Below are 18,414 nucleotides of genomic sequence, written 5' to 3'. Positions count from 1 at the left end.
TAGTAAGTTGTAGAGGAAGGAGAGTAGACATAAAAAGAGAACATGCAAAGGAAATGAAAATTAAGTACAAGTTCTGAGTCACTCACAGTTTTACAGATACATTCAGATTTTACACTAATGTCACCCTTATGGTACTTAGCCATTCTTTTCAAAGGCTGTGAAACCAAAAAGTCGAGTAAGTCTTCATCAAACTGGGAAACTGATAGGCAGCTGATTAAATGTGCTCATAAACGGAAACATTTTTGTATAATCCTATACCAGTTATATCAGAACTAATTGCATTTAAGTGACAATTGGATTACTATACACAACAATTATAACTTGCAAAGAGGCGTATATTTCTCACATAACTTCAGTGAAGAAATTAAAGAGGAAAAATGTGATTCCTTGTAGTCAGTTCAGCTGGTCCTTTGAGTCCTTCAGATCTGGTTTCTTAGTGCTGGTTTGTGTATTTGCTGGTTTCAACAGGACACTTCTGTGTGGAGATTTTTCTTTTCTTTCTTCTGGAGCTTTTTCAGACCCCACTAACTTTTTTTCTTCATACAAGGAGTTTCTTGTTTTTATTTGCATATCATTAATACATTCTGTCTTTATGTCTCATAATTTGAGCATTGAGGTTATAAGATCTCATTCTAGTGTTTCTTTTATGTGCTCACGTGCTGAAAAAAATAGGGAAAAATTGTGGCTTGTGCTACAGATTTGTGCCTCAAGTTCCCCACAACATTCTGTAGAAAAAATTAAGTACCTCTATTATATTTTTGTCTTCTCAGATTAATTTAAATAATTTCATGAGAGCTGTTCACTAAAATACCACTTTACCTATTTTATTCTAAAAACTTTATCTTCATTATTTTATTAAGGTTTGAGCAAGCTTTTATCAACAGTATGATCCGCAGCATGGTAAAATCTGAGAGAACTTATTTTTGGATAGGATTGCAAGACCTTAACAACACAGGAGAATATGTTTGGCTAAGTGCAGCAGGAAAGAATCGCTCCGTGAGCTACACGAACTGGAACAAGTACCAGCCACGTGAGTAGCATGCTGGTAAAAAAAGCAATGGCTTGGAAACTGGGGAGTGTGCACTCTTCCCCATGGCACCAGTGGCTTAGCAGGGACTAAAGAGTGCCAGTCCTCTCCTTTCTGCCTGGCCAAGAGAGCAGCAGACTTAACTCTGCTGTTGGCTCCATAACTTCCTACCATGGATTGAATTAGGTGAGTTGGCAGTTGTGGAGAAGCTGGAGCTTCCTTCCCAGCTTTCCACCTAGGTGCTGTTATCCTGGGTTGTGGTGGGATGCTGGACACCACTCTTCCCACGTGAGGCAAGGGAAATATTAATCTAGTGTTTCTTTTGTGTAATCAAATGCTGAAAAAAATACTGGAGAAAAATTGTGGCTTATGCTACAGACTTGTGCCTGAAGTTGCTCACAGTTGGGCCCTCCTTACAGACACAGCAAATCCCTGAAATTCTTCTTGTCCCATGAGGTGTTTTTCAAACATTCCTTTAGGAACTATAATACATTTGTTGTATACACCATATTTTTTTAAAACATCAAAAACAATACTTGATGTTTTCCATACATTTCTTTATGAATTTTTCAAGGATTTCTTGAGATTCCCAGCAACAGGTCCTAGAAAAGTAATGAATTTTATTCAGTAAAACTCACAGTTTTATATGAAAAATAGGCCAGCGGTTGCCAGATACATTTCTGTGAATAGCAGCATTGTGTGGAGGTTTCTTCTTCTTCCACGTTAGTTTGATCTTGATGCTTTATAGTAATTCTAAGGAAAATATTCCAAGGAAACAAAAAATGAAAAAATGAAATCGTTCAACCTTTGAAACATAAACCACTAAGCAATACCTGAAAACAGAGACATAATAATAAAGATACTCCATTTCAATAATGGCTCTCTGATTTGGACTCTTTATATTTATGGTTTTAGTACTGCATTTTGCAAAAGTAATGTTTTTAACTGCATTTCTTCTCCTGCATTTTGTGAGAGGAACTGTTTGTCATGGTTCATTTTACAAGCTCAAGCTGGCCAAGACAGGCTGATAAACTGGCTGCTGACCAAAGAATTTGCTAGTTTTGTAAGTTCATTAAGGTTTTATCCAGAAACTCAGGTCGATAAAACAGCCACTTGACCAAAAGAAATCACAAAATTCAGATGTTTTATTCTGATTTTCAACACTTACTCCCATGTCTAGGTCATTCTGGAGGATGTGTGGCTATGCGAGGGCAGCACCCTGTTGGTTATTGGGAGGTGAAAAGCTGTAAGGACTTCAAAGCAATGTCATTGTGCAGGCAAAAAGTTAATTCTTACGAAGAACCTGAACTTACCTTTCAAAAACAATCAAGTTCTTGCTATTTTGGATGGGAGTCAGAACCTAATCTGCTCAGCTGCTACAAGGTACATGTCAAACTTGCTTTGAGTTTTTCTGAATCTACACCAGCTTAGGGATATGCTGTTCCTAAAAAAATTTTGATAATGCATTATTTCTTTCACTCAACAAACAAAAATTACCTATTACCATCCTTCACTGCATTTAAAAGTCAGTGAAAGTAGTAACAAGAATCAGAGCTATACTTGGAATATACGTGGCTTCAGCTCGGAAAAACTGTGACTAATACCTTATTTCTTTGAGTTTCTGAAAAAACTGCTCTCTAAAATCAACTAACTTTATGACAATGTTTATTTTATTGCAGATATTTCACAATGAAAAAGTTCTGATGAGAAGAACATGGGATGAAGCAGAAGCATTATGCCAAGATTTTGGAGCACATCTTGCTAGTTTTAGCCACATCTTTGAAGAGACATTTTTGAACAATCTATTATATACAATTTTTGATAGGTAAATATATTTTTAACACCAACAAGATTTATCTTAATCATGCTAATCTACAATTTAGGTTATTCCATCCTCTTTAGTAGTGTTGAAATAAGTCCCTACTCTAACATGAACTTAAAACTGGGTGAAATACATTAGCAACATTGCAATATGATTCTTTGTGAAGATGATTTTTGTGGTAAATGTTGAGCAGCTCTTATTGTCAAGGTGCTATTTTTGTGAATTATCATTCCTCGTTGAAATGGAGGTTCAACAATTTTAATCCTATTTTAAATGTTTTCATCTTGTAAAATAGAATCTAACATTTAGTAGGAAAGCAAGAGTTTACTTCAAGGATACTAGAAAGTTAAGAAATGTATTATGGAATGATATATTGAATTAAAAAAGAAATTAATATATGTATTTGTACTATTAAAATATTTCTGAAATGGCTAAGGAAAATGGGCATGAGAAATGTTATTTTCTTTGTTTCTGTTATAGAACAGAAGAGAGACAGTTCTGGATTGGATTTAATAAAAGAAATGCACTTTCTGGAAGGACATGGCAGTGGTCTGACAAAACACCTGTAACTATCAGTTTACTCTGTATTTCGGTAACCTTTCGAGTCATATCTGAGCATAGGTTGAACCGAGGCAAAGGCTTTTAGATGTGGGCAGCTGCTGATAGTCATGTCAAAAAGTTGTTAGGTTTCAACAGCTATTCAGTTATTTTTATGAAGAAGTAGTCTGATATAAGATAGGTAGGTTGGACAGGACATTGGGAGAACATGACTATGGACCCTATTATTTGTATTTCACCATCATAATTTAGGTGGTCCTCTAGCTGTTGCTTAGATATTCATATTGTACACACATGTCTAAATCCTTCCTTTTCTCCATGATGAGGTTTTTAAATGCTTCATCTTGGGTTGTCAGTGAAAGAGAACAAATGTGCTGTTTTCAGGTTGTATCTTCGTTTCTGGAGCACACGTATGTTGAAGATGACTCAAGAAACTGTGGTGTGTTCAAAGTAAACAGAACAGTCTTTCCAGCACACTGCAATGACAAGCGTGAATGGATATGCAAAATACCAAAAGGTAAAATGTTAATTAGCATGCATTGTCTGTTACACACCTTACTTGCTATTCAGGAGAGACAAGGAAAAAACTACCTAAAAGTCTCCTTTTTAGCCACCTCTGGAGTTCTCAAAGTCTTCTGCATGAAATCATGGCAAAGCCAGAGGGGTTACTCCACTTATGTTTGTTGTCCAGTTAACTGATATAATGTGAACAGTCAGTTTAAAAATATATAGCAAGATTAGCAGTTAGTTAGAAATACTCATTCAAAGCTGTTATTCATAAAAACTACTGTAAATGTTTTTTAGTGAGTGTGGCAATTATTTTTTTTTATTCCATGTTTAACTCCTTTTTTTTAATCCCTGAACAAGAATAGCAATGTTCTTAATGATTTTTGGTTTGTATTTTTTTTGCAGGTGTTAAACCCATGAGTCCAGTTTGGTACACAGCTGGTATGACAATATTTTCTTTTTTTCATCTTGAAACAATATAACTTGGAAATACAATTAGAGCCTTTGTTAAAATAAAATAACTAAAATATTCTAAGTTGAAAATTTACAGTAAGGAACTCTGTAGAAACTTCTTGTTAGCAGATCAAATCTGCCACTGTTGTTTAGGAGCACTAGAGCATCAGCATTCGGTTTGGTTAAGGAATATTGCCAGTAATAAGCACAGGAGTTTGATAACCTCTCCATCACATTAAAACTGCCCTTCTGTTAAGCCTGGACAACTCTCTTGATGTTACTGCAGTGTCAAGGGATAGAATGTTACAGAAGAAAACCAACTCATAGTCCATTTTTTTTCCCCCACAAATTGATACGTTAAATATTGTTCTGCTGTTCCTAGTGGCATATTTGTCCTCTGACATGTGGCTGCAGGCAGGCCATAGGGGTAAAAAAGAGATGGGACCTCAAATGAGTTTTTTACCCCTGCACAGCACTGACTCTTTTGCTCATTTTCTAGAACTGCCCTGGCTGTATTATCAAGGAGCAGAATATCTTTTCCACGTCAGCCCTGCAGAATGGGAAACCTGCAAGTTTGTCTGTGGCTGGCTTCGTGGTGGAATAGCAACAGTAAATTCTTCTGGTGAACAAACCTTTATTCAAAATAAAATAAGGAAGGTAAGAAAAACAACCCCTTTTAAAAAATAAACCCTCAGGTGGTAACTGACTGTTTTCTGCTGTGTCTTTTGGAGAATCTGTCTGCCTGTTATTCCAGGTAGAATCCAAAAGACATTTTACATTAGAAATAATGTTCTTGCTCTCTTCATTTCCCATACCTCTCCCTGAAGCCTTATTTAGCTTAAGAAGTCAGTAACATTTCAAATCTGCAGAATCAGCTCTACTGTTGAGCAGGTTGATCAATCTGCCTCAAAAAGCCCAGGAGAAGCAAAACCCCAGCTTCCTATACCACAGCTGAGAAAGTAATTGGGGGCAAAGAGAAAGGTGTGTTTCATGTGTGGTGTACATCCCTCTCTGTTTCTTCCTCTCCCTCCACCCCTCTCTGACCAAGGGGAGCTGTCGTTGTTCCTCACATTCACACAGTGGTTCTGCATCCACTGGGATGTCTCCTGACCCAAGTGCAGTTCTACTCCACTCCCATTTTGTCACTTGGCAGCTGGTGATCAGGGAGCAACACAAAGGGATGTTTCAGAGTGTGCATTAGCATAACGTGGGCAGCAAGTGCAGATGTTTGAAATGGTCTCCATAGTTCAAATCTTCAACGTGATCATTTGAAAGATTACTGTTGAAGAGAGCTGGCCAAGAGCGAAGGATTGCCAATTTTTCTGCATCTTAATTATAGCTAGAACTATAAATCATAGAGAAGGGTGCTTATGACCATGGAAAACAGCCTACCTTTTCCTCTGTGCACACCAGCCTGGGTAATGTTCCAGTGAGTCCACAGATTTGTATGATGTCTACTGAATTAAATCCCCTTTTGACTATGGATTTTTATGTGGGGAAACAAGAGACATTTGCCTCTAAATTGCCTCCTCTGGTTTACAGCAGAATTTCTCTACAACTTTTCTGATGTAACAAACAGCTTTGAAAATGAGAAATAGCTGCACAAGCAGATGAATTCCGAAGAAACTGAGTCTGTTTTCTTTCAGGGGTTCTCAGTAAAACCAAAATAATGAAAATTTGAAAATGAATGCAAATAATCTGTCTGCCTTACTGAGGACAAAATTCAATGTAGTGTAAAGGGATATTGTAGTGTAAGGGGATATTGTAGTGTAATCTTTAAAAGAACACCTAGTTATGGGTAGAAAAGCTCTTGACCCACACTTACAGGCCTTGCCTGCTTTTAACTTGTAACAGAAAGCATAAATAGAAGTGTGTTATATTAATATGGGGTCTTTCAGTTTCCAAGGAATTGTGTATAATTTTTATCTCCTATTTAAGTAATTTTATATTAAAGCATGATGAAATAGATTTAAACCGATAGATCATGGCAGAAAAAGCTTACAGTGACGAGTAACACAACTGGCTACGCTGTCTTGTCTTCTTCCACATGTACCAGAGACTGTGATGTGATATAATTACTACATTACCTAACTCTGAATATTTATGACTTAAAAAATGATATAAAATTAAAAATATATATATTCTTCCAACTTAAGATCACTGAAAATGGATGAGCAGAATGCTGCTTGTAAGTCATGTTTATTTACATGAGATCTTTCAAAAGTGGATTTATCATTAAAATTAGCGGGCATTTCGAAAATTGGTGAGCATTCTACAAAAAAAAAAGCAAAGTTTAGTCTCTTGAAACTGGAAATCAGCTTAACTTCCTAGAAGTTTTGTCTCAGAATACAACATACACAGCTATTTTAAGGCCTGCTGGCTTTGGCTGAGCTTTCTTAGCATAGTTTGTCCCTAAGTGATTGTAACTAGTTTCCTGTGGAAGCAGGAGTAAGTAAATCACTAAAATAATACTCAGCAGTCCAAATAGACTTCGCATGTGTCATTTGAAAACTTGGTCAAGATTTCTTAGCATGGAATTTGGAATCACTTTTTTCACTATTTCTTTAAAAACTGTAATATGTGGGCTGAGTGCTGTAATTAGAAAACTAAACTTGGGGGCCAGGAAATACGAAGTCAGAGAGCATTCCAGAGTCTTTTCTTTGTCAGAAATGTCTATTTTCTTCATTTGATATTGCTAAAAAAGATGTAAGCTGGAGAAATCTTAACTGTAACTCCGAGGACACTGTGGAAGCACAACACAGGCTGGGCTTCAGTTCTTTCTGACAAAAAATAAATGCTTCACAGAGACAAGGTGGCTTCTCTAGTGTCCTGCACATTCAGAACTTTTTTTTTTTTCTTTTTCCAAAAGCCCCCAAACTGTGACAGGCTGGCTAACTCTGAAGGTGAAACCAGTTCATAGCTTAAGCTAGAATCAATTCAACAAAGCAATAACCCATGGCTGTTGGAATTACATTATTTCCATGGCTTTTCCATAGCACTTTGCCTTTTAGAAGCAAAGGTCTAGATCCTTTCATGAGAACAGCAGTCAATCTGGAAAGCATCTCCAGAAAACTCTGGTGTGAGCCATACAAAATCAGCAAATGTTCAGAGAAAGCATTTTGGAAACATCGAGATCAGCACTATGTTAGTGCTTAAAGGAAACATTTGCTATTGTTTAATTTTAGGAGTTGGGGAAAAACAAATTCTGGTCTAAGATGCCAGTCTTTTCAAACCAGATAGGCTGTAAATTCCTAAAATTGTAAATTCCTGGGTTAAAGAAGACGCATCAGCAATCCTGAGGAAATACGGGAGCTAAATCATGCTCTGCTCACTGAAGTGACATGAATTAACATGGGCAGGTTTTAGCACCTGTTCTTCCCATTGGAACCCAATGGAGATGCTATTTGAATACACAGTGACTTCAGGAGTTTGTTAATGCCTTGATAGGAGAGCAACAACAGCTTAACACATGGAAAACATTTCTTTTATAGCTGTCGAATAGTGATGTTCACTGGTGGATTGGACTGCACGCAGAAAACCTCAGTGATGGATTTCGGTAAGAATCCGTGCATGCCACAGCTGCTGTGAGTTGTGCTTGGCATGCCCTGTCTCAGTATGATGGGCCAAAGCAGTTTGGTGACTGAGTGGGATATTCAAGAGACAACTTCAATTCTCATGTAAATATCATTCAGAATAATATTGCTCTTAATTTATCTCCATGTTGCAATATTCCTTCTGACAGGGTTGTAGAACACATTTATATTGACCTTGATAGTGGTGGTTGGTTGTTTTCTTTCTCCCTTACATCTCCTTATCAACCCTTTAATGGAGGGTGTAGTTTTAGGTAAGGATAGGAAAAAGTGAATCTTCATTCTTAATATTTCTGTGCAGCTGGAGAGATGAATCACCAGTAACGTACCAGAACTGGGATGAAGGGAGGGAAGGAGATCTGCAGAAACCAGGGAAAAGATGTGGCTTCATTTCATCACAAACAGGTTTCTTTTATATTTCCTTTTGCTGCAGGAATTGAGATTTGATTCTGTTAGCCATAGAGTTTGTATTTTTTTCATTGCTTTTAAGAAATGTAATCCATATTAAAGTCCTGTTCCATGGTTATAATTTGCATGACTGCTTCTGAGACTAAGGAAAGAACAGTGAAATATTAATATGCTCAGAAACTAGGTTGTAGGTTTTAAAAGTATATTAATAGTTACAGCTCTCTGATGTCAGAATACAGAGATCCAGTGATACTGATGCTTCAGTTTTAATTGTCTGTTATGTGGCACAGCAACAATGTTAATGCATTGCTGGTGCTCACAGACAGTTTTCTCAGAACCAAATGACGCAGATGGACTGAGCAACAATTTTTCCTACATCTATAAACTGTTTTTCTATCAGCACATGACTTTTAAGTACTCAGGTACTTATTTTTGATCCCACAGCCAATCTGCTGAGGGATTTTTGGGTGCCATTATTTTTGTCCTGGCCTTTCAATCATGGCATAGTTCCATATTTTACTAGAGTATTAAAAAAAATAAAAGTCATGGTGCTGCTGGTTTAGTGATTTCTATCATCTCACAGTGTCTGTTTTCAGCTGATCTGGAAGTCACGTGATAAAGTAAACATATCAGGTTCCAAGGAAAATAAAAATAGCCAGCTTGGTATTTGTGCAAAGAGACAAAAAAAGATTAACGCAGCTGCAGTTTTGTAATCCCAGCCTCGAAAGTCAAAACTGAAAAAATGTAAAACCTTCTTTTTTTCCCCACATTATCTTGGGGTTTTGATTCGTGACTTTTGAATGCTTGAGTTTGCCACTGCCATAGTTAGTGTCAGATAAAAGGAAGAGATGGCCCACCCTCCCTCCCCCTTTAGCTGGCCTAAGGTGGGGGCTGGGCAAAAATTTGTTGAGTTTCCTGAAAAGTGTGTTTTCCTCCTAAGCAGATCAGCATTTTCTATCATCACCTGGATCTTGCCAAAAATTTTCGATGTAAGGAAGTCAAACTATTTTATCTGGAAGGCATCTTTCTTTTTTGTCCAGCATATCTAATTTTTAAAATAAATGATGATATAGTCATACCTCATGTGACTCAGTGTAGAGGAATTGGTTTTACTCGATAAAATTAAACTGGAAATAAAAATATGTGCTCCATGAACCATCAAATCCACTGTAATGCAGTATGTCCAAATGTAATTGATGTAGAATCTCTTTTTACTCAAACACTAAACAATATCTAAGCTACCTAAGAGAAAACCCTTTCCAATTCTCCAACCAACGTTGAACTGTGATTCTTCTTTTTACTCAGGACTCTGGGGTGATGAAAACTGTACTGTTTCTCTTCCCTGTATTTGTAAACGTAAAATTCCAAAGAAGATAGAGAAAGAGATTCCAAAAGACCCGAACCAACAAGGAGTATGTCCCAAAGGCTGGTTGCACTTTGGATTCAAAGTAAGGCCTTTTTTATGCTGTTTCATTGTTCAAAATACATTCCATATGTAGGACAGAAATTGTACTTAAGGATTACTTAATATTTGACGATTTTCTTGCTTTTTGAAAACGGGGCCCTTGGGTTTATAACAACTGACACAGTGCCACAAAGATTTATTGCTGTTAAGTAGCTTCCCAAACTTTAAGAAGTTGTCTTAATCAGGTGTTAAAATTTTTACTTTAGTTTCAGGGAGTAAATACTCATATATGCAAAAGCTATGCAATTGTTATTTGTGCCTTTGCCATAAAAAGCTTGCTCCATCCTCTCTTTTCTACATAGGACAATTCCAAGTGTCTTTTATGACTTCAAAAGGGGTCTCTAACCCCTTGATGTCCTAAATCGATCCCTAATTGCTGCTGTCCTGTGAAACATGCTGTTTCAAATGGGCTTCATTAAAGATAATTATAAGCCAAAGTTTATTTGCAGTTGAGGGTCAAAAGGTAACTATTTCATCTGGTTTCTCTTGAATGCCTAAGTTGCTTAATAGCAACATGCATCGAGATGGCTGAATTTATGCCAGTGCTCACTGCAGTGACCTCGATTGTGCTTGCCTTGAAATAACTGATTTGAATGCAATCCAGATCACAGCTGAAAACTAATGTTGAACATGCTGGAGATGTCCATGGCAGGACAGAAACAAGTGAAATATTTAACATCAGTAACAGCATGTGAAATGTTTTAGTGATCACTCTTAGTGATTGATAAATGACTGGAGAAAAACAAACAAAACAAGCTTGTTTGTTTTTGTTGTTTGAAACAGTGCTTTTTAATACAAATTCCAAAGGATCCAGAACATCTGAGAAACTGGTACTCTGCACAAGAATTCTGCAGTAACTATGATGGGTCACTTGCAATCCTGAAAGATGAACTGGAGCAAGGTAGAGTGCTGAAAATATTGTTAAATAAATAAAACGCTATCTTCATTGGGATGCTGTAGTAAAGTTTAATCTTGGATACAGATCTAGGAAAGAAGACTGTTCAGCTCTTACCCATGGTTCCACTGCTTTAAACACATTAACGTTTCTCTTTCTTAGTTTCCCAAAATTTAAAGGTTCACTGAGATATATGACAGGTACATTTTAAGGATTAATTGCAAATTCTTTTGTGCTTACCATGCTTTAAAAATACTCCCAAAAATGGAATACCCATTTAAAAATTTGCTATTTAAAATTTCTACCTTATGTCATTTTTATCTTTTAGTAGTACTTGAAGTCTTATATATAGTATAGCACCAGGCTGGAACTGTCAGAGAAATAAATGCTAGCAAATTTGGAAATATTTATGAACCCTATTCATAAAAAAAGCTGTAGTTGAATTTCACACACTTGTAAAACCACTTATTTGGAGGTGGGAGGAATCTCACTGGCTATCTTCAGTTGAGAAAACTTCAACTAAAACTGAGGAAAGCTTCTTCAATTGGACTGTACTATGATTGGGCTGGTATTATTAGCTAATGGACTAGATCCTAACCCAATTGAAATCAATCAATTTAACTGAATTTATGGTTTGATGATACTGAAATGCCACTCATTCTTATTTTCTATGTAATATCATTGATTGGAAATAAATTTTTCAATGTTCTAGTGTGTTGCAAGAGACTTCATCTATCCCTAAATGCTTACTGGTTTATTTTGTTTCTGTTTCATTTCCTAGCTTTCATAACAATGAATCTATATGGATGGAAAACTAGTGTTTGGATAGGTTTCCAGAGTGACGATTATGAAAAATGGTTGAATGAAAACCCTCAAAGGTATTCCAACTGGTCGCCGGTTGACATAGTGGATGTGAGTATTTTCAGGGGGGTTGTGACAGTGAGAAGTTGGTTTTACCCATAAAAATCATGACTTCCATAAGACAAGGCCAAAGTTGTTACAGTAGTTTAGGCTGCTCTTAATCTTTGCAACTTCAAAGAACTGTGGGCACAGATTTACAGGAATAACTAGAAGTAGAAAAAAAGGCGCTGTCGAGACACACATTTGCATAATTTGTGGCTCTACTCTCTTTCTCTTGCAGTTGGTTTTAAGCAGCAAAGTTTGAATCATATGGTTAGTATTAGATCCTTGAGGAAAGTTTAGGAACAAGATTATGAACTTCCTATTTTAATACATTCTTTTACAACACATTAGTCCCAGCTGGGATTAGTATTTTAGTTCATTCAACTGAAAGCTTGTGACTATTTAATTATGAGGTTATTGGTTCAAATTGTATTTATGGGACTGTTCATTGTTCTACCTAAATATTTGTTAGGGAGACTTTCAGATAATTATTCTCCTAAATTTGATGTAATAATTATGCATTGTTTCACACAGTGTATTTTAAAATTAATACATGGTTCTGTGTTGATTGCAGAGACAGCATTTTAACATTCAAGATCAACTTCCACTATGTACATTGGTATCAAATAGCCCTAATTTTTATTTTACGGGAAAATGGTACTTAGAAAACTGTCAGAAAAATTATGGGTTTGTCTGCCAAAAGACTCAGGGTAAGGTTTTGTCTTGCTTTGCTTCTCTTCTCTTTTCTTACTATATGGAATTTGTCTTACTTTGTTTTTATCTAGAAGCAGCTTTTTGTAAGTGTCTCTAAACAAGGAGCATAAAGATTTCTAAGACAGTTTTCTATTTAGGCAGACTAGTTCTACACTATTTAATGAATCAGTAGCTGGGATGTAGAAGTAATTGCTAAAAAATATTCTGTTATTAAGTTTTCCTGCTAAATTTGAGAATTCTGAGTGTATTTTTGAATTAGGAATAGAGATGAAATTTCATATTCTCTCATGGCTGCAGAGTAACCCCTGTAAATGAAATTACAAGAGGCTAAACTGAGGGTAATTTTGATGAAAATATGATTTACAGTGGGGGGTTGTAACTTGTGATGTTAGATCAGAATAGACTCTAGAAAATGTGTTTTTCTGAGCAGCGTGGACCCAACTGGCTTACTGAATAGAGCTTGGCTTCTCTTTTCTAGTACCAGACTTCTCTGATTCTGGTACCATAAAGTTCCCTTGCCAGAAGCCTGAAGTGTTTGGGAGGAACGTGGGTTGTTGTGTTTCCTCAAGCCACGTTCCGCTGTCGCCTCCTGGCTGAGCACCGTGGGCAGCTGTGCAGCAGGACACCCAAGCAGACCAGCAGCACATCGTTAACCCTGAAGCAAAGGGAGGGCTGTAATCTGAGCCTGTAAGGGGGTGGTTTTGTATGGCTCAGCTCTGTATTGTATTATCACCCCGAGGTTTAGCGCTGGGGTAAAGCGACAGCACTCTCCTGCTGCTGCCTGGGACGGGAGGGACGGCCAGGTGGGAAGCAGAACAAGTACAACCTTTGGGCAGCGCTCGCGTGTGACTCAGGCAAAGCATAGCTGGATTTTACATCATTTATTGGGAACTACAGTTGCATGAAGGGCTGGAGTGATCCTGGACCTAGTGCAGAAAAAATAAATAAATGTGCTTTCCCGCTGGTTTGTTTCAGTTACATCCCAAACGTTTGTATTTTAACCCCTTGCTGCTGCTTGAGACAGATGGAGAAGGCGTGGAAAGGCAGGAAGGAAAACAGTTGCCTTATGGTGGCCGGGGTTCTGGCGACGATTTGGGCTGCAGTGGGTGCTCAGGATCCTACCCACGTTTCCCAGCTGGATCACTGAAAGTCGGGAATAAAACTCTCCAACACTGTAATTTCAGTATTAGAAAGCTGCATTACTTTATTTCGGCGCCAGGCGTGCAGAGAATATCTCCTCCTATTCCATGCCCTGCAGCCAGCCAACAGACTAGTTGAAATCTGTGAAACTTATACATATTCATTACATTTCACAAAACTCATGCATATATGCCAAACGTTCCTGCGAATTCTTTTGCATATTTAAATCACTTCTCGGAGCTTATTTACATTAGAGTAGGGGTCTTTTGAGGGTCTCTGGTGGCCATTTGGGGAACATCCCATTCCTCAAATTTTTTGGTCATAGCCCTCCAAAAGAAGTTTATTTTCTTGGAATAAGTCCCGGTGATGTAGGCTGGTCAAGATATACCTTCTTATCAGCGTTGCTCAGGCCCACAGTCTTTAAGATAACCACTTGCACTCGTTAGTACGTGACTGGGCGCTGTCGCTTAAAGCTGAAGGAATTCGCAGGGCTTGCGTGGACGCTTTTTGTTACCATTAAAGTTTTTCCTGGCAGGGGGTGAATCTGAGAGTGGCCCGTGGCTGCAGTGCCGCTCGGCGCTGCCGCATCACAGCAGCGTGCTCCTGGGTTCGAGTGGACAATCCTGCCTCCCCAGTGGGACACCCGTGGCACTATCCCGAACTATCAGGCAGTTCAGTTTGCTAATTCAGCAGAAAACTTCCTCATCTTTTTTTTTTTTTCTTCCCTCCCCTCCTGCTTTGTTTATTTTCGTCTAATTAATGTCATTTTTTGCAGCTTTTTACAGGCTGTGTCAGCTTTGTGCAGGGTCAGGAAACGCCAGACCAGGGAATTTGCAGCAGGAAGAGCAGAGAAGCAAGGAAGGGAGTAGTGAGACAGCCTCTTGCTGGCAGCAGTGAACTGCTAAATTTGCTCAAGTGTCCAAAAGAATGTGTCAGGTCCTGGAAAGATGAGCTGGTGCTTTGCTTCTGCCATCCTGCCTGCATTCCATTTCCCCTTTTTTGAATTATTTTCTGAAGGAGACTAAAATGAAAGAAAGCAGCAGGGGATCTGAACTGGGCTCTGATCTCTCAGTGATGCTTGAGTTAGGATTGTGTCAGCCATTTACAGCATTTTCTGGCTTTTTTTAAGCAGTGGCACACACACTGAAGGCTGGAACAAAACAGGGTGCTTCAGTTAGCTCAAGAGCAGAACTTTTTCTTGCTTAGAAATTTCTAATTTTAAATGGTTTGTGAATGACAAGTTATAAATTAATTTACTATTTTAAGATGTTTGTTAACACTCCTCCTCCTCTTAGTCATAAAGGGAACCAAGTCTAAAAGCATTCTACCTTGTAGCAAAGCAACCACTTCATTTTGTAGTCACATAGAAGCTTTACAGTGAGAAATAATTAATCCAATTAAAAAACGGGATCAAAACTGTTCAAAACTGTAGCATTTTGTAAAGTACATTTTAAAAGGCATTCACACACATTAGCAAAGGCATTTGCCTCCTGTAAAAGAGCAAGTGCAGCAGCATCACAGGCTGGGCTGGGGTGAGATGGTCTCTCTCTCTGGATTTTTTTTTTGTCATGGGAGACTCTCTCTTTATTTCTTAAACTTAAGAACCCTGCTTCTTCCTTTCATTGTTTTGGACATTGCTGTGTTAGTTTATCATCAAAAAGAGATTTAAGTCTCCATGCACAGAGTATTTCTCTTTAAGTGCCACACTGTGATCTTCTCTACATTGGCTCATGGATATTAAAGATGAGCTCAAGAAGCTTCCAGACATGCACTTTGTTATCCTATTGGCTGTATCACTACAATCATTTTTGAGGCCAGGTCTTCCGATGTAAGCTGATCTTGGAGATTATTAATAATAACAGGTAAAAAAAAGGTAATCTAATTTACATGCAAAGTATCTGGGATAAAAGCACTCTGCAGCCCATTGCTACTGGACATTTGGGATATGCCCAGTTCCCAGGTGATTTCTTACTGATCTCCAGAGATGGAGTCAGTGGAACTAACCTCATTCAGGTTTGGGGGGTTTTTTATACATTAAACTCAGTCATTCCTGTAATGAGTTTTGTGATGGAATTTCAGATACTGTTCTAGTAGTCATCATCTTTTTAAATTTCACAGTGCCTTCCTAAAACCAGGAAGTTTGCAATTTTTTTAGTTGCTCGTAGGGATAACACTGATTTTTTAGCAGCTGCTCAGCTGTGATCAAGTTGTCTGTTTTAAAAATGTTCTTTTTTTTCTGTTTGTAACAGACACATCCAGACATGTTATCAATGCATCTGATATGTATCCTGTGCCAGATACTTTAGAATACGGAAACAGAATGTATAAACTAATAAGTGGGAATTTTACATGGTCTTCAGCTTTAAGAGCCTGCATGGCAAACAGTGCAGAGCTGGTGAGCATTACAGACCAATATCACCAGGCTTTCCTCACGGTCATCGTCAGTCGGCTGGGATACAACCACTGGATCGGGCTCTTCACTTCCGATGTACGTAGGACACTCCCTGACTGTGAACATGAATGCTGCAAAGGAGGTTTTCCAGTAATAAGCTAGTGAGCTGTGTTACTGATCTGAAGTCACAGAAGGTTTGCATCTGGAGATGAAACCCTGGAAAATTTGAGCCTTAAACTCCCCCCCCCCAACATAATGTGTAAGTCCAGTGGGAGCCAATTTGGTAGTGTCCATGTTGAAATTTCATTATTTCATTTGTAGTACCCAAAGGCCCAAATAACTGCTTGCTGAAAACAGAAGATTACATGTAGTTTGTAGTCTCCCAAAAGTAATTAGGATCCTTGGCTCTGCCTTTGTAGATCCTTCTGGATCCACCAAACCTTTAGAAAATTAAGGCATTCTGTAATACCTGGTGAGGATGCCACCAAGAGAAGATTAATGTAAATTCTAAATGTAGATTGTTTTATGGTGCTAAAGCATATCAGAAAGATAACCTGGAATTTGTTTTGGCAGAACGGGCTTAACTTTGAATGGTCGGATGGGACCAGGTCTTTGTTTACCTTCTGGGCAGATGACGAGTCCCAGGCCTTTGGCAGCTGTGTTTACATTGATACTTCAGGGCACTGGAAAAGCACAGATTGTGAACAATTTCTGCAAGGAGCAGTTTGCCATGTGCCACCTAGTAAGTCAGAGTCAAGGTTTATATTGAATCTTTGCAGCTGTAAATGTGTGTACTGACAGTGGAAATATGTGAAAGGGGTTAATTGGTTAGAGGTTAAGCAAAGTTTAGCAAGGCTAACTGTTATTTAAAACTGAAGTATTTCTCTGTATTTCCTATTTGTGAAACCATTTTTTTTCCAATAAAATATTGGCCATCAGGTCTGATCTGTAGGAGAATGGGAAGAGAACTTTCATAATAGAAAAGAAACAGGAAAATTACTTACTCTGTCTCTTCAGTGAACACTATATTATCTGTGAAAAATGAGGATTGCTAATGACCTAACTCGAAGGGAAATAAATTCAGTTTGCTGCAATTAACTGTGGGATGGGAGAAGGGAAGCATTTAGAGCAAAGTGAAAAATTAATCACCTCTTCGCTGATAAGCGCATCAAAGATTGTGCAATTTTTTTAGTAGGGGTAAGAATATTTTTCTGTATCCTAAAATATGTTGCGTTTCCTGCAATGCTCTGTCAGTTACTTGGGCTTCAGCTGAATCCAGAATTCAGTTCTGGAGCTCCATTCAGTTCAGGGCTGCAGGGTCTTTTGGCAGCATCCAGTTCTCCAAATAGTTCCCATTTAGCAGTGTTGATCACCTGGGCCCATGGTTTGCTCATGACCTCCTCTGCACATCACTGTCAGTTAGATTGTTCTGATCCTGCTGTTGTACTCCAGCAAGGTTTTTGGTCAGAAATAAAACCAGCTGTACTCATTTAATACAAATATATGCAACCGCTAGATTTTCACTTTGAAAAAAATAGAGGCATAACACAATAACATGCTTATTAGCATTACTCCAAAACAGTGTGTGGAATGTTATATTAATGTGTATTTTGTTGTGCCAATAAAGCTGTGCTGTTACTTCTATCACAGAAAAGAAACTCAATGCCTATAAAGGCTTATGTTCAGAAAAAACTGTACCCTGGATCAAATTCAAAAACAGTTGCTACAGCTTTTCCACAGTTCTGCAGGGCATGAGTTTTGATACTGCATATGAAGTCTGCAAAAATCAAGGTAAGTGATTATTTTGTAGCTACCAAATGTCATTGTGATATCTTAAAACAATATTTATTTTCTGAAATGACTGAAATCATGGCATATGTTTTCTCTGTTTCAAGATAACGAGAGTGGAACTCATAAGCCAACTATGAAATTGGAGGCAACATACATCAAAAAAATGTTCCTTTCCATGTGAAAATACTGAATTCTCCAATAAAACATAAAATGAATTTTTTTCCCTTCAAATTTGTTTTAAATTCATGTGAGGACAGTTTTATATTTGCCTGAGCTTTTCACATTAATTACAAATTTAAGAACTTCTAATGTATAACCAGACATTTATTTCAAGCTTTTCAATTAAGAATGTTAACTGTTTGAAATGCAGTGTTACATTTTAATGGTATGGATTGCTTGAAAATTTGTTCTGTGTTTAATTTGTAGGATCCAGTCTTCTAACTATTCAAGATGAAGAGGAAAATGCGTTCATTTTGGAAGAATTACACAATTTTGGTTATTCTGTACAAATGGTTTGGTTGAACATTCTGCTTGTTACAGACAGTAAGTTTGGGGAGGAATAGTACTGCATGTAAGAATCTGGTTTGGGTTTTGGTTATTTTCCAATAACCATTTCCAATAACCATTTTCCAAAACACTTTTATCTTTTGAGATTTGATTCACTGATTTTTGCCTGATTATGGTGCAGTAAAACCAGTGAGGCTTTCTGCAATCATTACCAGTATTCTGAATACTCAGTTTGCCTACAT

The 18,414-nt window shown here is 37.7% G+C and overlaps 1 protein-coding gene across 6 annotated transcripts in view; it reads left to right on the top strand.

The window, feature by feature from the left end:
• The window catches only part of PLA2R1 (phospholipase A2 receptor 1), a 50,289-nt gene that overhangs the window by 20,046 nt on the left and 11,829 nt on the right, over positions 1–18,414 (top strand). For all 6 annotated transcript variants that reach the window (XR_005602338.1, XR_005602337.1, XR_005602336.1 and 3 more), the window contains exons 11-27: positions 861–1,030; positions 2,208–2,410; positions 2,707–2,852; positions 3,330–3,414; positions 3,792–3,924; positions 4,320–4,355; positions 4,867–5,024; positions 7,859–7,923; positions 8,259–8,362; positions 9,671–9,813; positions 10,614–10,731; positions 11,507–11,637; positions 12,203–12,338; positions 15,732–15,970; positions 16,448–16,616; positions 17,525–17,665; positions 18,092–18,208. Coding sequence is in view for 2 of the 6 variants with exons in the window: in XM_010406901.4 (XP_010405203.1) it covers positions 861–1,030; positions 2,208–2,410; positions 2,707–2,852; positions 3,330–3,414; positions 3,792–3,924; positions 4,320–4,355; positions 4,867–5,024; positions 7,859–7,923; positions 8,259–8,362; positions 9,671–9,813; positions 10,614–10,731; positions 11,507–11,637; positions 12,203–12,338; positions 15,732–15,970; positions 16,448–16,616; positions 17,525–17,665; positions 18,092–18,208 (2,294 nt within the window). In the remaining 4 variants the exon portion in view is untranslated. The remainder of the gene's footprint in view (positions 1–860; positions 1,031–2,207; positions 2,411–2,706; positions 2,853–3,329; positions 3,415–3,791; positions 3,925–4,319; positions 4,356–4,866; positions 5,025–7,858; positions 7,924–8,258; positions 8,363–9,670; positions 9,814–10,613; positions 10,732–11,506; positions 11,638–12,202; positions 12,339–15,731; positions 15,971–16,447; positions 16,617–17,524; positions 17,666–18,091; positions 18,209–18,414) is intronic.

Source organism: Corvus cornix, chromosome 7, assembly GCF_000738735.6.
Source record: "Corvus cornix cornix isolate S_Up_H32 chromosome 7, ASM73873v5, whole genome shotgun sequence".
NCBI lineage: Eukaryota > Metazoa > Chordata > Aves > Passeriformes > Corvidae > Corvus > Corvus cornix.
This window is presented reverse-complemented; position numbering and strand designations above follow the sequence as displayed.